Source organism: Humulus lupulus, chromosome 8 (assembly GCF_963169125.1).
Source record: "Humulus lupulus chromosome 8, drHumLupu1.1, whole genome shotgun sequence".
Classification (NCBI taxonomy): domain Eukaryota; kingdom Viridiplantae; phylum Streptophyta; class Magnoliopsida; order Rosales; family Cannabaceae; genus Humulus; species Humulus lupulus.
Genome location: NC_084800.1, coordinates 166,792,435 through 166,815,403, shown reverse-complemented (window position 1 = coordinate 166,815,403; position 22,969 = coordinate 166,792,435). Strand labels below are relative to the sequence as shown.

The 22,969-nt window shown below is 39.7% G+C and overlaps 1 protein-coding gene across 1 annotated transcript; it reads left to right on the top strand.

Moving 5' to 3' along the window:
* The first annotated feature begins 17,099 nt into the window (after positions 1-17,099).
* LOC133794614 (protein SOMBRERO) lies at positions 17,100-18,852 on the top strand. Its single transcript, XM_062231939.1, has 3 exons — positions 17,100-17,317; positions 17,476-17,762; positions 18,096-18,852. The coding sequence occupies exons 1-3, from the start codon at positions 17,140-17,142 to the stop codon at positions 18,750-18,752; spliced, it is 1,122 nt and encodes a 373-aa protein (XP_062087923.1). The 5' UTR covers positions 17,100-17,139; the 3' UTR covers positions 18,753-18,852.
* The last annotated feature ends 4,117 nt before the right edge of the window (positions 18,853-22,969 follow it).

Genomic DNA, 22,969 nt, shown 5'->3' with positions numbered 1-22,969 from the left:
TACTGCAAGAACCCATTTTTTCTATGATTGCAAATAGACATTAAATTTTTTTGTTAATATATAATCTCATCTAAGCATTTATACTTATTCAAACAAAAAGTAAGATTCCTATATCCCAGACATCCTTCACATGCTGGCCAATTCCTATATCCCAGCTAACACTCAGCACAATGTGGCTCATCAAAACAATAACTTACAAGTGCAACAAAAAGAATCTTCGGTGCACAAGTAAAAATTCAAATCATGTATCAATAAGACATTATAAATAAACTATCACAGGTACTTAGTAATTGTACTTTATGAAAACTAAAATGTGAGAAAGGAGGCATCATACTGTGCCTAAGCATAACATGAGTTTGGAAACTCAAAACAATTATCAAACCCATAAATGTTGTAGAATAACCTCACTAAAGTCAAACCCGTCGAATAAACCACCGTCGCAAGCACCGTCGCACCCACGAGCGAGACACGCCGTAGAACCACGAGTCAAGCCTCCATGTCACACGACCCAAGTCGTGGGCCTCCACCACCTTGTTACACACCTGCAACAAACAGAGAGAAAGAAAGAAAGATTGAACACTAGAGTAGCTCAGAGAGAAAGATAGAGCGAGAGAGAGAGTTACCGTTGAAGAATGATGTCGTCGCACTGTCCCTCTCCAAAGCTAGTTTCCGAGAGAAGCCCCTGCACACTTCCATTCACCCGTCGACCATGTGAAAGAAATAGAGGGAGAAGAACAGAGAGAAAAGAGATCGAGAGAGAGTCGGAACGGTTAGGGCAGAGAGGTTCCATTTCAGAAAGAGAGCTTTTTGTTTTTCTTTTGTTTTCTGATTTTATATAATCAGATTGTGAATTAAAAGGAGGGGACGAAGTAAAGGCGCCATATTACTATTTTATTTGGCGCCTGAATTTCATTTGCTGTTTACTCCGTGTTTTCATTTACTTATTCAACAATAGCGTTTTAAAAATTATGTTATATTTTACCGTAATATTTACTCATATTTGTTGTAGTGGATATTGGACATGTGATATATGTTTGGTGGCATGAATTACTTGTGTATGGCACTGACTTATTAGCCAGAATCGACAATGGTGTTAGATCCATCTGTGAAGCTGTGACTTATTAGTCAAGTTCACAATGAGTTGAACACTGGTCGTGTTTTACTGACCTAAGAGTCAGAAGTGGCATAGCGTTTTGAACGCCGAGCCAAGTGAAGATTAGATCTAATCGATATCAGCATTGAATGACTCATATGGGGTATTAATGCTGGACCGACCAGAAGGTCAATGAAAATTATAAGCGCTTGGCTAGTCTGAGACTAGTTATTCAGAGCCAGGGCATATGGCCCCGGTGACTGTTTGTCACATGGCTAGGGAACGCTATTCCACAGTTATGACTCTAGAGTCCGGAGGAAGGGTTTGTTGGTGACTAATCACCATGCACCTATCATGTTAAAGCTAGTGAGATGCTCACTTATTTGTTAAGCCCTGGTGATCCTATCGTCACATGGCTAAAGGGTGTTGTTCCCATATTAGTGACTTTTGATATCTGTTAAGCCCTGGTGATCCTATCGTCACATGGCTAAAGGGTGCTGTCCCCATATTTGTGACTTTTGTGATAGTCACCTATTTGTTTGGACTGTTGGTCCTGAATAATTAATACAATCACTGCTGATATTATATCATGTTATATTGTGTTTTCTTGCTGGGCTTCGGCTCACGGGTGCTATGTGGTGCAGATAAAGGCAAAAGAAAGTTGGACCATCCTTGAGTTGGAGAGCTTAGGTGATGAGGTGTACATATGCAGCTGCTCGTCCACCACGGCCGAGGTTGAGAAGGAACTAGGGTTAAACCCTGTTTTGCCGCATAGAACGGCCTGTTGTAAATATTTTCTTGTAGTAGAATCTGAAATTATAATTTTGGGATCCCAGCATATACATTAAATGTTCTAGTGAAACGTTACATCTTATCCAAAAAATTGAATCCCTAAACCGCTAATCATACTTAGTACACGATTTTGGCCAAATGACTCGATTAGCGAGTTTGGCACTATTTACAAGGCACACCGTAATGGTCCCTGGAGTTTAGGGTGTTACACTCCCCGCAGGCCTCGTGGGCGACCTTGAAAAAACGCTGCCACAAGAGGAACGAAGCAACCTCCACCACCAGCAAAGCAACCTGCTCCCTCGAGACCCCAAAGAAACACTCGGGCTAGGGCTCCGGCTAACTCAACTGTGGAGTTACCAGCAGAAATTAGGAATAAGTGAGCCCCTGCAGAGGCTCGGACTCAGATTCTTGGTAACACACATAATGTTACCGAGTCAGCACGGGCGAACTCGGGACCATCCAAGCCCCGAAATGGTTGGCAGCCACCGTCACCCATACGGTTCCCACCGTCACCCATACGGTTCCCACCGTCACCAATAAGATACCCCTCACCACCTCGGAGGAATGCACAACCAACTCAGGGTGATGAGGCGAGGCTGGCAGGACAGAAACAGGGGAATAGAGAGGCTGCTAGAGAACAGAGAGGCACCTAGCCTGTGAGAAGCCAAATGTCTCGATCTCGCACTACAGAGACGAGGTAGCATGAAAGAAATCCGTTTCGGAACAATCATGCGACAAGCCTCGCCAGTGACAACTCAGGGGACACCAGATTAGTCAGCATGTATAATCAAGGACGAAGAAATACTAGAAACCATAAGAATCGCTCCGACCTGCGGGAGCACCTGAATCAGAATCGGGGTAGTGGTAATCCATCGAACCTAGACCTGAGAGATCGCCTAAATGGGCGCAAAGATCCCCTGTAAATGCGCGAGCCTGGAATTGTGATCATTGATAGCCAATTTCAGGCGAGACCCCCTGCGGACCCGGTTCAAGAAAGAATTGATCAGCTGGAAAGGGAATTTAGGCTCTTGCAGAATGAGTGAGGTTGGAGTCGGGATGAGGAGCTCGAACCATTCGCTCCCCATATTTCCAACACTCTGTTTCCTCAAGGGTTTCAGATTCCTCATGTTCCGCCTTTTGAAGGGAAGTCCGACCCGTACAGTCATCTGAGTACATTTAACACCATAATGAGAGCAAGTAATGTGGGTTACGAGCTCAGATGCATGTTATTTCCAGCATTGCTTACAAGACCTGCAAAAAATTGGTTCGAAAAATATAAGAGGCATTCAATCACTTTTTGGGATCAACTATCAAAAGATTTCAAAAAGCAGTTCAGAGCCATGATCGGGGTAAGACCCGAGGCATCGTCCCTGACCAACATTCGGCAACAGCCAAGTGAAGCGTTGAAGAGCTACCTTACAAGGTTTAATTTGGAGGTCGCCCGAGCTCGGGATGTAGACGACAGCGGTCATCTAATGGCCGTCCAAGCTGGGGTAATGCCGGGAAGTCCCCTCTGGGATGATATGCAGAGAAAGCCTGTGAGGTCCTTAACCGAGTTTAATAGGTGAACTCAGAGGTTTGTCAATGTAGAAGAGGCGAGGTCAACGCTGAACATGACCTCTTAGCCCATAACTACAACGATAAACGTAAACTCTGCCTCGGCCTCGGTGGACCCATCAACCTCGAAATCCCTTGTAGAAAACCCTTCTCAAAGGAAGAAGAATGAAGGAAGTAACCCCAAGGCAGAAGGGGGAAAGGTATTTCTCCGTGTACAAAGTGCACACCGAGCTCAACGAGTCTCAAGAGAATATATACCTGGCTAATGAAAACCAGGTCCCTTTCAGGTGTCCAGACCCCATGAGAAATCAGAAGTCTAAGAGAGACTCCAGCAAGTACTGTCGATTTCACAGAGATACTGGGCACGCTACTGATGAATGCATGCAGTTGAAGGACAAGATCGAAGGACTAATCTCGAGAGGATACTTCAGACAGTATGTCAGGAACCAAAATAATAATCAGGCTTCTACTAGCCGGAGGGCAGTTGCGTCGTAGCCTGCTCAAAACAATAATTCCCGAGCTAGAGAAGAAGATAGGCCCCCTACGATTGATGGAGAAGATGTGATAACCATCTCGGGTGGGCCTCATCTCGCAGGGACGGGCAAGAATGCCCAAAAGCAATAAGTGAACGAGCTAAAAACTGGGGATGGGTCCCCTTATGAACCCGAACCTAGAGCTCCAAAGTGCCAAAAGATTGAATCTCAGCCGATAACCTTTACTATGGACGATGCGTCCCATGTTCAGTTTCCCCACAATGACCCACTGGTCATCACACTCCAGCTCGCGAATAAGAGAGTTCACCGAGTTCTCATTGATAATGGGAGCTCAGTGAACATTCTCTATAAGGCCACCTTAGAAAAGATGGGACTCGCGCTTCGAGACCTAAAGCTTGTGCAACGACATTGTACGGTTTTTCAGGAGAGGGGATTGCCTGTATGGGGTCCATTGAACTCCCTGTAACCTTGGGAGACTATCCAGTCTCAGCAACCAAGATGATGGAGTTTGTAGTAGTGGACCTGCCATCGGCCTACAACGTGCTGCTCGGGAGACCTGCCCTAGTAGGGTTGGGGGCAGTCTCGTCTGTAAGGCATTTGGCCATCAAGTTCCCAACTTCTAGTGGCATCGGGACGTTGAAGGGAGACCAATTAGCCGGGAGGGAATGCTATAGCATTTCAATAAGGGGAAAGAAGCAGGCGAGTGCACAAGCGCTCTTCATTATTCAGACTAAGGACGGGACAATCTTGGAGATAGATGAAGAAATCGACCCAAGAGTGGAGGAAAGAGATGATCTCGAACCATTGGAAGAGCTCGAAGAAATCAGGCTCGAAGAATCGGAGCCCCCGAAAACGGTAAAGGTCGAGAAAAACCTCCATGAAGAAACTAAATAGCAATTAATTTTCTTTTTGAAGAAGAACCAGGATGTCTTCGCGTGGTCACATTTGGACATGATAGGAATAAGTCCAAATGTGGTGAGCCACACGCTAAATATCGATAAAAGGTTCCCGCCGAAGCAGCAAAAGCGAAGACAACTGGATGACGATAGGAAAATGGCCCTAAAAGAGGAAGTCGACAGGTTAAAAGCAAACCGATTCATTAGGGATGCTTTTTACCTCGATTGGGTAGCCAATTCGGTACTGGTCCCAAAGCCTAATGGAACATGGTGAACCTGCATTGACTACTCAGACCTCAACAAAGTATGTCCTAAGGATTGCTTTCCTTTACCACGGATTGACCAGCTCATGGACTAATGTCATTCATGGATGCATATTCTGGATATAACCAGATTGCCATGCATGCCCCTGACCAGGAACATACAAGCTTCATAACAGATAAAGGGTTATATTGTTATAACGTCATGCCATTCGGGCTCAAAAATGCTGGGGCTACTTATCAGCGGCTCGTGAACATGATGTTCTCCAAGCAAATAGGGAACAACATGGAAGTTTATGTTGACGATATGTTATTCAAATCTCAACTTAACAGTAACCATGTTGATGGCCTCAAGGAATGCTTTGCCGTGCTCTGGAAATATAACATGAAACTTAACCCTCAGAAGTGCTTTTTCAGAGTATCTTCAGGAAAATTCCTGGGTTTCATTGTAAACGCTCGAGGAATAGAAGCTAATCCAGACAAGATCCAGGCCCTGATCGATATGCCTTCACCTCGAAAACACAAAGATGTCCAGAGTTTGACGGGTAGGATGGCGGCGCTAAGTAGGTTTATATCAAAATCTACAGATTGTTGTCTTCTGTTTTTCAACCTGTTGAGGGGAGGCAAGAAATTTGAATGGACAAAGGAATGCGATTTGGCTTTTCAGGAACTCAAGAAACTCCTCGCAGAACCCCCTATCTTGTCAAAACCTATTACGGGAGAAGTTCTGTACTTGTATCTTGCTACGACCGAGCACGCCATAAGTGCAGTACTCGTACAAGAGGAAGAAAAAGTGCAAAGGCCCGTGTATTTCGTCAGTAAAAGGTTACTGGGGGCAGAATCAAGATATCCCTTGATGGATAAGCTAGCTCTCATCCTAATTCACTCATCTCGAAAGCTTTGGCCCTATTTTCAAGCGCACCCCATCCATGTACTAATTGATCAACCACTAAGACAAGTCTTGTCCAAACCAGATGCTTCAGGTCGACTGCTTAAATGGGCCATTGAACTCGGACAATTCGAGATCACTTATCACACAAGGACGACCATAAGGGGACAAGCCTTGGCAGAATTCATAGTGGAGTGTACCGGCATGGACAACGATGAAGTTATAACCCCAGCCCACGAGCTGTGGAAACTTTACGTTGATGGGTCATCTAATGAAAATGGATCGGGGGCAGGAGTAATTTTGATCACTCCTGCAGGAAGCAGATTTCACTCTGCCTTGAGATTTGACTTCAGCGCGTCAAATAACGAGGCCGAGTACGAGGCTTTACTGGCGGGACTTCGTATAGCCAAGGAGCTCAAAGCTAAAACAATACATTGCTACAGCGACTCCCAGCTAGTGGTTAACCAAATTTTTGGAGAGTACCAGGCTCGTGGTACGAGAATGGCAGCATACTTAGAAAAGGCAAAATCAGCATTGGAACATTTCGAGTTCTATGCGATAGAACAGGTCCCCCGAGAATAGAACTCGAATGCGAACGTCTTAGCCAGGCTCGCTACCTCTACCGAGAATGACGAACTGAATGTCTTACCAATTGAACATCTCTCGGCACCTAGTATTGACGAGCCAGAGCAGGAGGACGTGTGTATGATCAATTTTGAGCCTACCTGGATGGCTCTGATAGTTGAATATCTCAAGACCGGCATCCTTTCGGAAGAATGGAGCAAAGCTCAAAAGTTGATGTATCAAATCCCTCGTTATACCATTATAGATGGAAGGCTGTATATAAGAGGATATTCCATGCCACTAATCCGGTGTGTGACTCCACCCGAAGCTAAGAAAATCTTAGAAGAAATTCATGAAGGGTTCTGTGGAGACCATACTGGGGGGCATAGCCTATCCAAGAAAATCATACGACAAGGATACTTCTGGCCTACCATCAAATCAGACTCGTTCGACTACGTAAAAAGGTGTGATAAGTGCCAACGATTCACCACAATTCCTTGAGCTCCACAATTCAAACTAACTATGATGACCTCCCCATGGCCATTTACAGTATGGGGAATCGACCTCATAGGCTCCCTTCTGACTGGCAAGGACAGAGTAAAATACGTGGTAGTCGCCGTAGATTACTTCACAAAGTGGACAGAAGCTGAACCTTTGGCGACAATAACCTCCAAAAAAGTCCTTGACTTTGTGGTGAAAAACATCATATGTCGATATGGGATGCCGAGGAAGATTATGTCCGATAACGGAACCCAGTTCGACAGCGATCTGTTTACCAACTTTTGTAGAAAAAATGGAATAATAAAGAGCTTCTCGTCAGTGGCCCATCCCAGGCGAATGGCCAGGTCGAAGTTGTAAACAAGACTCTAAAAAGTTCGCTGAAGAAAAAGTTGGAAGAAGCTAATGGAAGATGGCCCGAAGAATTGCCCCAAGTCCTATGGGGATATAGGACCACGATCCGTACATCAATAGGACATACCCCGTTCTCTCTGGCGTACGGTTGCGAGGCTATGTTGCCAATCAAGGTCGAAATTCCCACAATTAGAGCCCTCGCTTATGATCAAGCCTCAAACCACTCTCAGCTCGAAGAAACTCTTGACCTGATCGAAGAAAGAAGGAACGAAGCTCAATTAAAAAATGCTGCATACCAACAACGAGCTACCCGGTACTTCAACAAAAGAGTTCGGGATCAAAAATTTGACATGGGAGATTTGGTGCTAAGGCGTGTATTCTTGGAAACACGAGATCCAGCAGCTGGCGTGCTCGGGCCAAATTGGGAAGGACCCTACCAGATAGAGTCAGTCATCCGACCCAACGTTTACAAGTTGGCGAGATTGGGTGGAAGTCTAGTACCACGAGCATGGAATGGAAAACACCTACGACCTTACTATCAATAGTATAGGAAGGATGTTGCCTATAACCATGCTTGTTTATCTGTACTGTTTTTCTATTTTTGGATTTTTTTTCAAATAAAGTTTGATTTCGTTTAATATGCTGTATTTTTTGCAATCGCTCTTAATTTAATAACCTATGGTCTCACTCATAAGATATTAAGGGGGCATCAGTGGCACATATACCACCAGCTTGAAAAAATAAAATAGTATACACAAAACACATATAAGTGTTTGGACGTAACCAAATACGCGAGCTAAGACAATTTGGATATAACCAAACTGTCAAGAGTACACAAATATTTGGAGATAACCAAACTGGCAAAAGGATAAAAATGTTTGGATGTAACCAAATATGCAAACTAGATTAAAAATATAAGTGTATGGATTACAAACCTAACACGACCTTAATAGGTTTGGAACAAACCAGCTAAAACTAATCGACAGTAAGTTGGAGCATAACCCACTTCGTGTTAAGCCGAGATCGAGGCTAGACTATCTTGCAAGACAATAGTTTCGACCTCATAACCCCGGAGAGCTAACCGAGGAAGAGAAAAAGTAACTAAAAAGTAAGATATAACTAAACCATTTTCATTACACACCATACAAGTACTTTTGGGTGCATGGTAAAAGTAATATCCGACCTTGACAAATAACGAGATCGGAAGCGGATAATTCAAGCAAACTGTCCATGAATGCATTGAACCTCGAGCTTAAATCCAAACTATGTTTGTGTGATTAAACAGGCATATATGACACTTTAATATAAAATGTGCGAAATATTTCAACCCGAGAAATGTAAAGCATATATATTAAAATGAAGTCAAAAAAATTGTATCAGCCCCATGGGCATAAATTAAAAGAAAACAGTTACAAAAAATAAAGGGACGCAGCCCCGAGGTATCATCTAAAGAGAAGGAGCAATCTCCTTGGCCTTCTCAGCATCAGCGTCCTCCCCGATTCCCTCTGCGTCATCCCGAGCAGCCTCCTCCTCATTAAGCCGAGCCTGCCATTTGGCCACGAGTTTCACTCCAAGATGGCCTAAGAAGCTGGTATCGAGGTCGACATTGTTGGCCCAGATTCTGTACGTGGCCAGGTCGACCGCCCGATCCTTTTTCTCCTTAAACTCTTCAAGAAGACGAGCCTTTTCACTCTCAATGATCTCAAAAGTGACGTCCTTCTCTTCTTCAAGCTTGGCGTTGACCTCCTTGACCCAAGCATTCTCCTTCTCAAGCTCTGCGAGCCTGGCATTCTGCTTTTCAAGCTCGAATATCTTGACCTTAAGCTCCTCGACTCCTGCCTCTACCTTTGCTTTTGTGGACTTAAGATCGTCACTCAATTTAAGTTGAAGGTCCTTTGCCTCCTGAGCAAGGGTCATGCTCGAGTGGACTTCGTTGTTCATCCTATAATTAAGCTGAGCATCGACAGCAAGAGCCTGACATACAAAAAAAAAACACAAAATTAGTATATGGACTAACAGTAAATGCAACTAACTAGTGGGAGAAGAAAGATTACCGCAGGGTGGAGCTCAACACTCTTCTCGTAAAGAGTGTTGCAGTCTTTGGCATTGTTCAGAAACTGCCAGTGAGGAGCGTCAAAGCTCCCACAGCTTTGGCCCACCCGAGACAGGATGTTCGAGCCTAGTGTTGCCCAATGGGATCCAACAGCATTTTCGATCACATACCCATCAACATGAGTAGAGATCGAGAGCAGTGGTGTCTTCAAGGACGAGGGTTTCTTCGGAGGCGGGCCAACTGGGGGATTGACTTAGGATGCAGGAGGAGCAGGAGGTAGGGTCGACGAGGAAGTCTCGACCTGAGCAGGTGGACTTAGGGCTGAGCTCGGAGCAAGCGGAGCCGGGGGAGGTGGTGTTTTTTCGATCCTCTTAAGGACCTTGGCAGGCCGGTTGGTTTTTCGCGACCCCTTGGGACGCTTACTCCTCTTGGCTCCACCACTGATCAGGATGTTGTCATGGTCGGAGTCCATCTCGCCTGCACAGTTACACCACATTATGATTTGTCATGAAATAAAATAATTCAACATAGTGCAGACATTCAAAGGATAAAAAGACAAGAGGAGAAAAACCTAACTGGAACTCTTCCCCGAGCTTGTGCTCGGTGACAACGAAATTCCCCCATCTTTAGAAGAGGCGGGGGGAGTACCTTCCCTATAGGTGGATGTCAACCTCGAAAGGTCCCTATAATCATTAGTCCCGTATTGGAGGGCTATTCCATTCCATACCTCGTTTAGGCTATACATGGTGTCGTATTTCCCAAGCCAGCTATCAAACCTATGTACCATATCATCTACCCAAGACCATACATAGAAATGGTCCCTATCATCCTTACATAATACTAACCTATCAGGTCTATGTTTTAGCAGTGAGGGAGACCACATATTCGAGATAAGGATGACTGTACCTTGCTCATCCGAGCCCGAGCTTGAGGCTTGATCGTTGGCCTCATTCCCCGATTGTGGACTCCTATGACGAGCTGGAGATGGAGGCCTCACATCTCTCCTCGGGGGGAGGTTGCCGATTGGCAGGGGCATGAGCTCCCACTGGTCGTATTTCTTATTGGACCAGTCCGATGTAGACTGATCCTCCCCTAAGAGCCCACACGCCCGGAGCTTGTCTTCATGCATGAGATATGAAAGGGATCTCATGCCATAAGGAAGTTGGAGCAGAGTCTCTCTGTTCTCCCTCATCTCCTTGGTAGGGGTAGGGCAATGATAGTTGGCTGGAAAGTCAAACACATTTCAACTAAGTACGGGCCTAAAAACAAAGTTCGAGCACAGAAAAGAAGTAGGTTGAGATACTTACGAATCCGTCTGAACGAGTAGAATTGAGATGGGGCTAGGCCATCTATCCAGAAGAAGGCCTTCTTGAAGTCAGGAGGATGATTGGGAAGATCCTCGAACACCTTTTTCTCCTTCGGATAGCTCGAGAGATAGTAGAAGCCGTCTCCTCCCCGAGCTCGGGAGGGATTGCTTTTCAAACAGAAGAGATATAAAATCTCTCCTGGTGAAGGTCCTGCCTGCTTCAACTCGTGGTACAGCGACCTTAGGGCAGACAGTACCCTGTAAGAATTGGTGTTGAGCTAGAAAGGGGCCAGCCCAACAAAATCTGTGAAGTCCTTGAAAAAATACTTCAAGGGCAGTACCGCCCCTGCCTTCATGTGCTCCTGGTTCCAAGCTGCGTATCTCAGCTTGCTGTCAGGATTTGCATCTCCTAGGGCGCGGCAGCTTCGCTCGTGGGAGGTCGGGGCTCGACACCTTAGCGAGCCTGATAGTCCTATACCGTGAAGGTCCAAGATATCAGTTATCTGGCCTAGTGACGTAACTGAGCTCCAATAATGCTTAGCCTTGAAAAATTCTCTCCTCGGCTGCGAGGTAGAGGGTTCCCCCATCAGTGAAAACTGAAGATCACCTGGCTTGAAGGCGATTGTCACTTTAAGCGAAGGGTCGAGTGGAATTGGTCTAGGCTCGGTATCCGGATCTGGATGAAGGGCGACCCTTAGTCTTTTCCTTTTCCTTTCTTCGACCTCGTTTATCTAACGTCGGAAGTGATCTCAAGTGTCCTCTTGCTCACGCCTTAGTTCGTGCTCCCGAATTAAACGTTGATTCTGGGCTCGGAGTTACTGGTGAGTAGGGAATTGCGAGCTTTGACCCCCACCACTTTCCCGAATTCTGCGGCATCTAACAAGAAAGTAAAAAGGTGAGGGCCAAGCGAACAAGAAGTATAGAGATAAATAATACCTAAGCTCGAATGATCGAGGCTACAAGGTAAGCTCGATCCAAAGGACGAGACCAGTCCCAGAGCGTGTGTTCCACCGAAGAGAAGGAGGGTGGATATGTCATGGGAAATCTCGAAATATTAGGGAAGAAAGGTGGCGGTTATTAAAAAGGTGATATTTTTGGGAATTGTGCATTTCTTAAAGACAAACCCTAATTTTGTACCCGATATCTTGGTGTGCAAGATACAGTTTCTAAAATTTGAAAACAAAAAAAAAAGGAACCATTTTTGGACCCTTTTTCGCAAAAACTGGATTTGAACCTAATGTCCATCAGTCGAAGCACCCTAATCCTAGTGCGTTAAACTAGTGAATGGATAAATGGAACGAGAGAAAATCCTAATGCCTACGGTGTAACAGAAGCATAAGCATGCATAAAAAAATGTATATATATAACGCAAAGAAACCATAAACCGAAAACTTACACAATGTAATCGGTGGAAATAGAGAAATGGATGATTGAACGAGCGGTTGCAAGTACGATCTCACTGATTCAAAAAGCCCAACCGTGTTTTGTCTTCTCAGCTTAGAGAACATGCAAGAATCGGACAAGAATGATTCTGGTTTTTTCTTTCTAAAAGTTTGAATGTAAAGGAAAAATGGAGAAGACAACCGGAAACTTATTTATAGGCCCACAGGGACGAAAAGAGAACTGATCTGGGCCATTGGCCAGATTCTGTATCAAATCTGACGGTCAGGGAACAGTGAAGTGATGGTACCCAAAAGGAGGGCAGGCGGATGGACATGGGCAGAGTTTCAAGGCACTCGAGTACCTTGAATGAGCAATACCCAACTGACGTGTGTCCATACTCAAGTGTGTGATGGAACGATTCCCGAAGGAAGTAGTTCAAAAGTTTCCTTCTCATAGGATTCGAACTAATACTTTTGAGGGGGCAAAATGTTACACCTAGATTTCAAAACCTGAGATTGTGACCTCGAAAGCTGGATTCATCAGGTGTGAGCTCGTGATAGCTAAAGTGCATGTTTGTGGTCCAAGTGGAAACCTCGAAGCAAGGTGGCAACCTCGAAGTTCTTTCTAAGCTCGAAAGACATAGCATCGGAGTATATCCGTTGTCGGGTGTCTTCGGATCAAGTAGCCCGAGCTTGGCATGGGTATAAGCTCGGAATGTAACGGCCTCGGTGGTATTTACCCGCTCCGAGTTGGTCTTGGGGTAAGGTGGCTAGCTCATAATTTACCTAAAGACTTGGTCCGACATGATACTGATTACCGATCTCGAACGACGTAATGGGTCATCTGATGAGACGCGTTCTATGCATTTAAAGACATTTATTGTTGTAACTTCCCTACAATAAAGGGATATTAACTAGTTTGTTATATGCCTTCTGGTCTTCAGGGGACGTTTCCTTGTATATAGGAGTTACAGAATTTAATGTCATTATTCCCATTAATGAAGAGGAGTATCTTCCCGAAATATGTGGGAACGAACTCTGAGAACCCTCTATAAATAGATAGATCATGAACACTTAGAGGGGACGAATTTTTGATATCTTGAGAGAATTTTTGGAGAATTCATCCCTGAAGAATTTCCTGAAATATCCAAAGTCTTAATAAAATTGACTCGTGGACTAGGCAGAGTTAACTGCTGAACCACGTAAAATTCTTGTTGTCTTATTAGATCATTCATCTGCTTCATAGCTCCTATTGTTTATCTACTCTACATTTTAAGTTGACGAAAAATAGCGTCAACAAAAATAAAACTGATTTTTATAATTGTAACCAGTTACCACACATCACTAAAAAAAATGATAGTGACATATGATTATTACCACAAAAAAAAAAATATTGTTTTGATAGTGGTAACCGGTTACTGCAGAGAAATGTTAATTGAAGAAAATAAAAAATGGTGGAAAAGAAGAAAAAAAAACATAGTGATGAAGGTCTTCATTTTTTTTTTTCAAAAAATAATGTAAAAAAAAGTTTTATAAAATATGAATGATAAAAAATAACACAATAGATTAAAATTATAAAAATAACCTCAATGCATACTAAAATAGCTACTAAAACTTTATAAAAAATAAAATATGGTATACAAATAAAATGTTAAAAATATATAGGAAAAAACTCCTTTAAAAATGTAAACATAAAAAATATGTCATAAGAAACTTAAGAAAAAAAATTTGCCATATATTTCAAAGTTTAAAAAAATATCATATTTGGTGTAATTTCAACTTTACAAAAACTTATTTCAATTTATTCATTTTAATAATCATATTTCAATTGATTATAATAATTTATTACACAAATAAATTTCATTAAATTAATTTAATTTATAATAAATATTTAAGCTAAAATAGGAATAAATTAAGAAGAAAAGAGAAAAAAAGAAATGCATCCCACTAAAGTTGTGTAAAAAAGAAATGAATCAACACAACATATATATAACATAATACTTAACCTTTTACTCATAAAATCTTAGGGTTTGACTAGATGCCTTATAGATTATCGTACGGATTAAAGTAAAATAAGTGTTCTTGTCCAAATTTATTATAAGTGTATAAATTATAATTTATAAATTTTAAGTGTCCAATGTAATATTGTGATATGCCCATGTGGCCTCATATCTATTGGTCAAACTCTATATCCGGTGGGTTTATTGGGATTATGTATGGTCAAAATGCAAGTGCGTAAAAAATCAAAGATAAAGAGCAAAATGCGCGCAGGCACAAGGAGGAAATTTAGTTTCAAACAAACAAACAAGGGAACAAATATAACCAATACGCAATAAACCGGGATATATATAGAAAATATCATATTCATAATATATATTTATACACATTGTATATTATATTACTTTTTCAATTGTCTACTTCGTTAGCTAATTAGACAAAAATACAAAATGTGCCAAATTCTTATATTCCTCTTTGACTCTGACCCGCTGCAGTACTACCTTGACAGATATAGATTGATCACTAAATTAGTGTATATTTCATGTCATGATAGAAATAGACGAGAAATAAGCCATTAAGATATTTATTTATATACATATATACATATTTTATTATAATTAAAAATAGTAGTAATATGGTTAAATGGGTCCGTCCCGTAAAATTGACAGTTGATTTATAAGAACTTTGTGGGTGTGTACATCATCGTAATATATTAAGGCGATATTTGGGAAGAGGGTTGGGTCTCCCATTCAACGGACAATATTTACAGGAAACCCTTTTCTCATTAATTAGGTCATAATTCTAATATTCATAATATCATTCTTTGTGAGAATCCGACATGTTGCATAACACGCTCTAACAAAATATATAGTAATTAGAATAATTTTAATTTCACCTACTTAAATATGTTTGCCTATCATTTTATTATTTTTGAACATTGCTATTAAGAATTTTAAAGTGTACAATACTACATAGGTGTCATCTTACACGTGATTAGTAGTTTCTCATTTTGTTTATTAAATTATAATGAGTAAGATTCGATATTGAATTACCTCAATAACAACCGTTTGACATTATCATATGATGTTGGACAAGTAATTCTCTTTACTTTTATCAATAATATATACTTAAGTTGAATTTAACAAAAGCTAAACTAATTAACCACCCTTAATCCAGTGGTGATATCATGATCATATACTTTGATTATTATTTTTTTAATAATAGGATCTTTTCTTAGTTCGAATATATTGTATTATTGTTTTCTTGTCTTTATTTCTGTGCCATCTTCCTTTAAGCCAGCAATATTGCACTCATCCCCATATCTCTTATCTCTCTCTTTAAACAAACACACCGTGCCCTTGAAGCCAAGTAAACTACTAACCTTGCTTTCTGTCTGCCTTTTCTGAGTAATCGGTTGTCTTCTTTCATTTGTCACTCAAGGAAACTTATCACCTTCTTCATCTCCTCTCTACTCAAAGGTTTGCTTCTTTGCTTTATGCAATTTCCATCTACTCTAACTCTCTTTCTCTTTACTTTTTCATTTCAATTTTTTTTTTCTTTTTTCCATTTCTCCTTCGCCTCTCTTTTATATTACCTAGAACCTTTTGAAATTCCGCCGATTTTTTGCTTTAAAAGGAATTGGTTAATTCTTTCCATTGTTGCTTTTCGTTCTTTTTTTTTTAATGTTCATTAATTTCATACTAGTTCTCAGAACTTAAATCTCCTCCTTTTTCAACTTATATGTATACAAAAATAATATATATTTCAGACTATTTTCAGGAGATATATTTGATAAATACATATGTATCTGTGTATGTTTATTTTATTTGATTTTGTTTATACAGATTAATAGAACAAAATTAAACTGTTCGTATATATATATATATATATAGACAGTAGTACGTAGCACCAAATCTTTCTTGATGAGCGCGGTGCTGGGGGATTGACCCTTTCACGTTCTTTTTCATAATTTGTTTTGGATGTAGTGGTTAGTTCAAAGGGCTTAGGGTTTGTGAGGGGTTTACTTAAAAGATCTTTATATATATGTGTGTGTATATATAATACCTGCTATATATAATCTCGAACTTATTATTTTAAGCTAGCTAGGGTTTTTCTCCTCTTTTGATATTTGAAAACTCTTTAATCCTCCAAAATATGTCAACTACTTTCAGCTAATATAAGAGCACATATTACGTCCATTATATATATATATAATAGTACGTAAAAGTACATGTAGCATAATTTTCAACATGAAATACATGTAGATGGTTTTTCTCTCGGAGGACGTACTGTATGAAGTTTAATATAACTTTAGGTCTACTGCGAACTAAATTTAGATGTTTTCAAATCCAGCCGTTGCAGTTTTGGGATTTTTTTTTCTTCTTTTTAATGTGCAACAATTTATGACCTCATTTAGGCTCTGACTTCTAGCTAGTTGTTATTCGAACTATAATAACTGGAAAATTAAGTATGCATGAGTATTTTAAATGTTTAATCTAATTAGTTTTCGCTAGAGTTTCTGGGCTTGGATCTTTGCTTCAAAGCATAATATATTGCACATATGTACACACTAGCTAGCTAGCTGTTAGTTCGGTACTCTTATATTGATTAATTCTTCACTATATTAGTTATTACTTTGCTTAATTTGATGCCTACACACAATTTTGTTGAACCTTAATTTCCATTTCGTAATTAGTTTTTAATTCGGAGATGCATATAGATATGCTTATTCTCTCGTTGTTTTGTGGTTTAATATTTTACTTGACTATTATTCATTACTGGCAGGAGTGTATATATAAATATTTTTATTAGAATATATAAATTATATAATTGCGTTCTTGTATTGATCCAAAACAGATATTTATATATATATATATATATATATTGTAATAATTTCTGATCGATGGAGTTTATTCTTCAACTTTTCAGGAGGCAAAATCGATACGTACGCTATACCACCCACATTAATCAACAAAAATATTATAAAATAATTATATAATTAATATGAACCTGGGAGAAGGCAGTAACGGGCAACTGACGGTTCCTCCAGGATTCCGATTCCACCCAACGGATGAAGAACTTCTCTACTATTACCTAAGAAAGAAGGTCTCTTATGAGCCCATTGACCTTGACGTCATTAGAGAGGTCGATCTCAATAAACTCGAGCCTTGGGATCTCAAAGGTACTACTTATTACTACAATATATATATATATATATGTGTGTGTGTGTACATTTATATTGTACTAGCTAGCTATAGTCAATTAATAATTAGTTCACGATGAAGAGAAATACATAGTAACTAATTAGTTTGAAGTAATGATAAATATAATGTTGTGCAGAGAAATGTAGAATAGGATCAGGGCCACAGAATGAGTGGTACTTCTTTAGTCACAAGGACAAGAAATATCCGACTGGAACAAGGACGAATCGGGCGACGGCAGCTGGGTTCTGGAAGGCCACTGGAAGGGACAAGGCCATCCACCTCAGTGATGCCAAGAGGATTGGAATGAGGAAAACCCTAGTTTTCTACACAGGCCGTGCTCCCCATGGCCAGAAGACTGATTGGATCATGCATGAGTATCGCCTCGAGGACAATGATACTACTACTACTGCTGATCAGATTCAGGTATATATATTTATTAACTATTTCGAGGATATAAAATATAGATTTTTATGTATGCATCCCCATTATTGGTATGAAATTTTGTTTGGTATATTGACGATGCATGTATTCCAACTAAAGATACAAAACTATTATTGTTGCTCCATCCTTTTGAAGACATTAATTTTCGGTTCCAATCTAGTTTGTTTTTCTTGATTATGTTGCTATAATAACTCACTGGTGTGGTAGTGTCGAAGACAACACAACATTTCTCTTCGGAATATTGACAAAATAATGTCACAAAGGACATAACCTATAGTAGTATCGTTAATCACACTGCTTGTGTTTGATTAGCAGGAGGATGGTTGGGTTGTCTGCCGAGTATTCAAGAAGAAGAATCACAACAGAAGCTTCCAACCAGAACTTGCTAATAACAATAACAATCAAGAAGAATTATCCTATCATCCACAAATGAAGGCAAGTGTTGGTACTTCTGCCCCATTAGTACTAGATCATCACCATCAACATCTTCATCATCATCAGCCAAAACATTTCCAACAACTATATGATAATTATACTTTTGATCATCACGGCTCCATGCACCTCCCACAGCTCTTCAGTCCGGAGTCGGCCGTTAATCCTGCAGCTGCTGCCGCGGCCACCGCTTTCGCCTCACCGGCTTCCGGCGGAATTTCGTTGAACACCATTGATCTTGAGTGTTCTCACAACTTGTTGAGGTTAACCTCCAACGGCTGTGGGGGAATGCAGGTTCCGGCCGCGCCGGAGCGGTTCAACGGAGGCGATTGGACGTTTTTGGACAAGCTTCTTGCCAATTCAAATCATCACCAGCAGCATCATCTAGCTCTTCAAGCCAAGTGTCACCCTTCTTCATCGTCTGATCATCATCCTCAAGTTGCTCATGATCATGATCATGTAGGGAGTACTACAACCCAAAGATTATTCCCATTTCAATACCTTGGCTGCGACAGTGACATATTGAAATTTTCTAAGTAGATCGTCATTACATTATATTTTATAATATAGATATAATGTTATATGGCCGGGTTGGAAATTAATGAAAATTATGTGACAATCTATTAAGCTATAAGAGCGGTAGTCATTTTAATTGATCATGTAATATTATAGAAATTAATTTCTGCCTTTATTTTAGTTTCATTATCAAGAGCTATATTTTGTTTTTTCTGGGTATCAAAATGTATAAATATACATGGAGCTAAGTGGATTAGACTTTCAAGAAAAAATTTGCATGAAACGAAGGTAGGTATACAAGTTAATTAATTTGAAAATTTTAAACATTCCATGTTATTTATTTTGTGGTTTCACCGATCGCATTAATTTATATGTTGAAAGATGTAAAACCCTCAAATTTGCATCACATTAGTAAGAAAATTTCTCTATTCTTAAAAGTTGATCAAACAAGATTGCTAGTTGCCAGAACAGGTCATGATTCTCATTAATCAAAATTGGAGCGCGCAATTTTGTGTTTTTATTCGTAATTTTTGGGAAATATTAAGTGATTTTTTAAGTTGTGGTTTTTATATCTTGTGTAACTTTAATGCAGGTTTTCCACATATAATAAATTCTTTACTTCCTTAAATAAGGTATTTTCGCAAATAGAGATTTGCTCTTGCTTCCTCATTAGTCCATTTTGATTATAGCTAGTTATTTAATACAAGATTCTTTTCTAGCTAAGGGAGTGTTTGGAAAGTCACCTTATAATTAGAATTGAATCACGACCCAGTCTTAAACCATGACAAACATGTAATATTCATAACTTGGGTAGAAAAAGTTTAACTTTGACTATTTTTAGAAAATTATCCTTATAAATGATTATTTATTAGTTTATACTATATAATACCATAAATTATAAAAAAGATAATTGAATAACTTCTATAATTATATAGAAAATACTAGTTATAAAATTAGGATCATTTATTATTATATATTGAACAATAATATTCTCACAGCTACTGTGAAGACCAAAAAATATAAAACTAAAATATTTCATAATTATAAAATATTTTCATTTTCTAGTCTTAAAAATCTGAATAAAAAAATTAAAAAACAAAGTATGTGCATACTTAAAATACTACAACATAACAGTTTCAACATTTCAAAATGAGCAAAAATTTAATATATATATTTTTTATTATAAGTGGGACTCACCGAGTCAAAGAGTCAATGACTCTCTTCTTCTTCTTCTCCTCCTCTCTCTCTCCCCGATAGCCCATTTCTCCTCCTTTTTTTTTTCTTTCTTTTCTTCTTTCTCTCTATCAGCAAGCCACGACCACAACCAGACCCAACCACCGTCGACCACCATTTCTGACACGCATCGGAGCTGCTGCTTCTCTAATCGGGGATGAAAACAACCCCAAAGTTCTGTAGCAATCGAAGCTAAGACGCACTTGTGGGAAAGCTATGAAGTTTTTGTCGTCAAAACTTTGAGGTGACATTCTGGACAACTTCGACCTCAGTTTCACAAGTGGTTGGTACCGTTGAAATCAGCGTCGCGGGAAGAACATTTCCAACCAAACCATTTCGACCAACTAGCCATTTTTCTGTGGCGAGATTTTGGGTTTCTCTGTCCCTTTGGAAGTGTTTTCCGACGACATTGTGGGTCATTTTGGCAAATGGGATATACTTCCATGATGTTCTCATCGAGAGAAATCGTTTTGATATATAGAAAGTCGATTTTTGACACTGTTGCCGAAGCACCACCACCGGCCATCGCGAGCCGCCACTGTGCGCAGCTGAAGTGAGATTTTTTACTGTCTTTAAATAGTATCATGCTATATGTCATTGGAATTGGTTTGAATATTACATAATGATGATGATAATTATTTGTTCAATTGAGGATGGTAGGACAAAGTGACTTTGAAGCGGGCTAAACTACCTGGAACCTATGAATAAGGGCTTTGGACAGAGGATAATGATCTTAAAAATGTAAGGACTCAACTTGGTTCTTGGACTTGTTTTATATGTATCGAATAGGGTTGGACATATTCTAAATTTTTTATTTATAAAATGTTTGAATAATTGAAAACTTAATCTGTATATATTCTGAATTGTTTTGAGGGCACTAAGTGCCAAATATATTTGTGTATACTTATCTATGCAGGTTATAATATTTTAGTTTTATTCATATGCAACTGTTATGCTGCCTAATTTTCTATTATAAAGGGAATATGTTCTTTTGTTATTCTAGTTACCCGCTTTTGGTTATACTGATGAGAGCCATAGTGATTATGATTTGTGCACGTTGTTGTTTCACGGCTTAGTCTCCGTGTCATCATAGGTAGATCAGGTCTCCACTCACTTGAAGGTGTAAAGACCTAGCATATGTATACAAGAAGTATTCTGAGCCTTGCTCTTGTGGTGGTTATTTGGTGTGACTACCCGGTTTAGGATGTCAGTTTCTATGGTGGGTAACGGAAACTAGGGATCTAGTGGACAGTGTGATGTGCACGTGTAGCTTTTTTGTTGTGATTATTTGTGGGTTCTCACTATTTTTGGTTTATACATGATGACATATGATTTTTTTTTCAAAGCTAACCATGCAGGGGCTTTTATTAAACTTGGTATCGTGATATTAGTTGTTTTCCTACTAGGCTTTATAAACTCATCCCTATATCTCTCCCATTCCAGAAAACCAGTGATGCGAATGTGGATAAGGTGAATTATTGGTGGAGCCAATGTGATTTAGCCTAGTTCAATTTATTGCCATAGTCCTATCTTTTGAACACTATTTATGTATTTTTTTTTGGAAAATCAGAAGAAATTGTATTAAACACAAAACAAGTTACAACTTAGACAAGAACAACCAACTAATTACAATCTTTGTATAAGACTCCACCCAATCCTTATCTATTCTATTGAATTTTTTAGTGTTCATGAATTGAATTCTATTACAAACAGAGTATTTTATGTTATGGATAGTAACCTGGACAGTAGGGAGTTTATCCTCCCATAGAACACTATTCCTACTTTGCCAGATGAAGTAGACCAAAGCAGCAATAGTACTCATGTAAACTTTCCTTCTTCCTTGAGACACTTTTCTCTTTAGGTTTTTCACTAAACAAAACAAGTCCTGACTCCTCATATTCCAATCAAGCCATATGCTTATTTCATCCTTAACTTTCCTACTGTAATAGCAAGAAAATAAAAGGTGAGAGTGTGTTTCATCATAATCTTCACAAACCATGCAAGCACTAGAATTCACCACTGCAAACCGAATAAGCCTATCTTTTGTTGGAAGCCGAAGTCTCAAAGCTAACCAAGATATAACTCTATGCTTTGCGGTACAAAAAGAATCCCAAATCAAAGCATAATGCCACAATCCAACTGGTTTCGACCTTAATTTTGAGTAGATCTCAGCAACAGTGTAATGAAAAGTCTGGAACTCCAATTAAGTAAACACTTGCTTGAGTTTGTTTTTAGTCTGCACAATTCTTTTCCAGTACCAGCTAGCATCAGCAGGGACTTCATAATTCCACCAACTACACTGTTTAATGTAGACTGAATTAACCCATTTCATCCACAGATTATCTTTCTTAGTAGAGATGGCCCAAACATGCTTCCCCATAGCACAAAGATTCCATAATGCAATGTCTTTGAACCCCAAGCCACCATCTTTTTTTCAGATGACAAATCTCAGTCCAAGAAACATTCCCGGAGCCATTAAACTTGTCATTACCTTTCCAAAGGTAAGCACGACAGATCTGAGTAATTTTCTGAACAACACCTTTAGGCAGGATAACAATCTGAGACCAAAAGGAGTTAATGGAAAGAAGAACTGAGTTAATGAGTACCATACGCCCATCATAAGACAAATTTCTACTACTCTAAGTTCTAATCATGCTAGTCATTCGGTCCACTAAACAATCACAATTAGCTGGAGATAACCTTTTGGAGCAAATTTTCAATCCAAGATATTTAAAAGGAAGATAACTTCTCTGAAAACCAGAAGTTAGCTCAATACGATTTAGAGTTAAGATGTCCAAACCTGCCCCATAGACTGCCGATTTCCCCACATTAGGTTGAAGCCCTGAAGTATTGGATAATTTGAAACCTCGTAATAGCAAGATGGAAGTATTATAATCTCCTTTGCAAAAAAGAAGCAGATCATCCGCAAAACATAAATGGGTAAGTCGCATACTTTTACATCTCGGATGGAATTGGAAACCAGGATCCTTAGCAACTTTCTTCAAAAT

Bases quoted from the DNA above. Each gene is read 5' to 3' on its own strand.
- LOC133794614 (XM_062231939.1), top strand. From the start codon at position 17,140: ATGAACCTGGGAGAAGGCAGTAACGGGCAACTGACGGTTCCTCCAGGA. The intron at 17,318-17,475 runs GTACTACTTATT...AATGTTGTGCAG, and splicing joins CGAGCCTTGGGATCTCAAAG to AGAAATGTAGAATAGGATCA. The intron at 17,763-18,095 runs GTATATATATTT...TTTGATTAGCAG, and splicing joins CTACTGCTGATCAGATTCAG to GAGGATGGTTGGGTTGTCTG.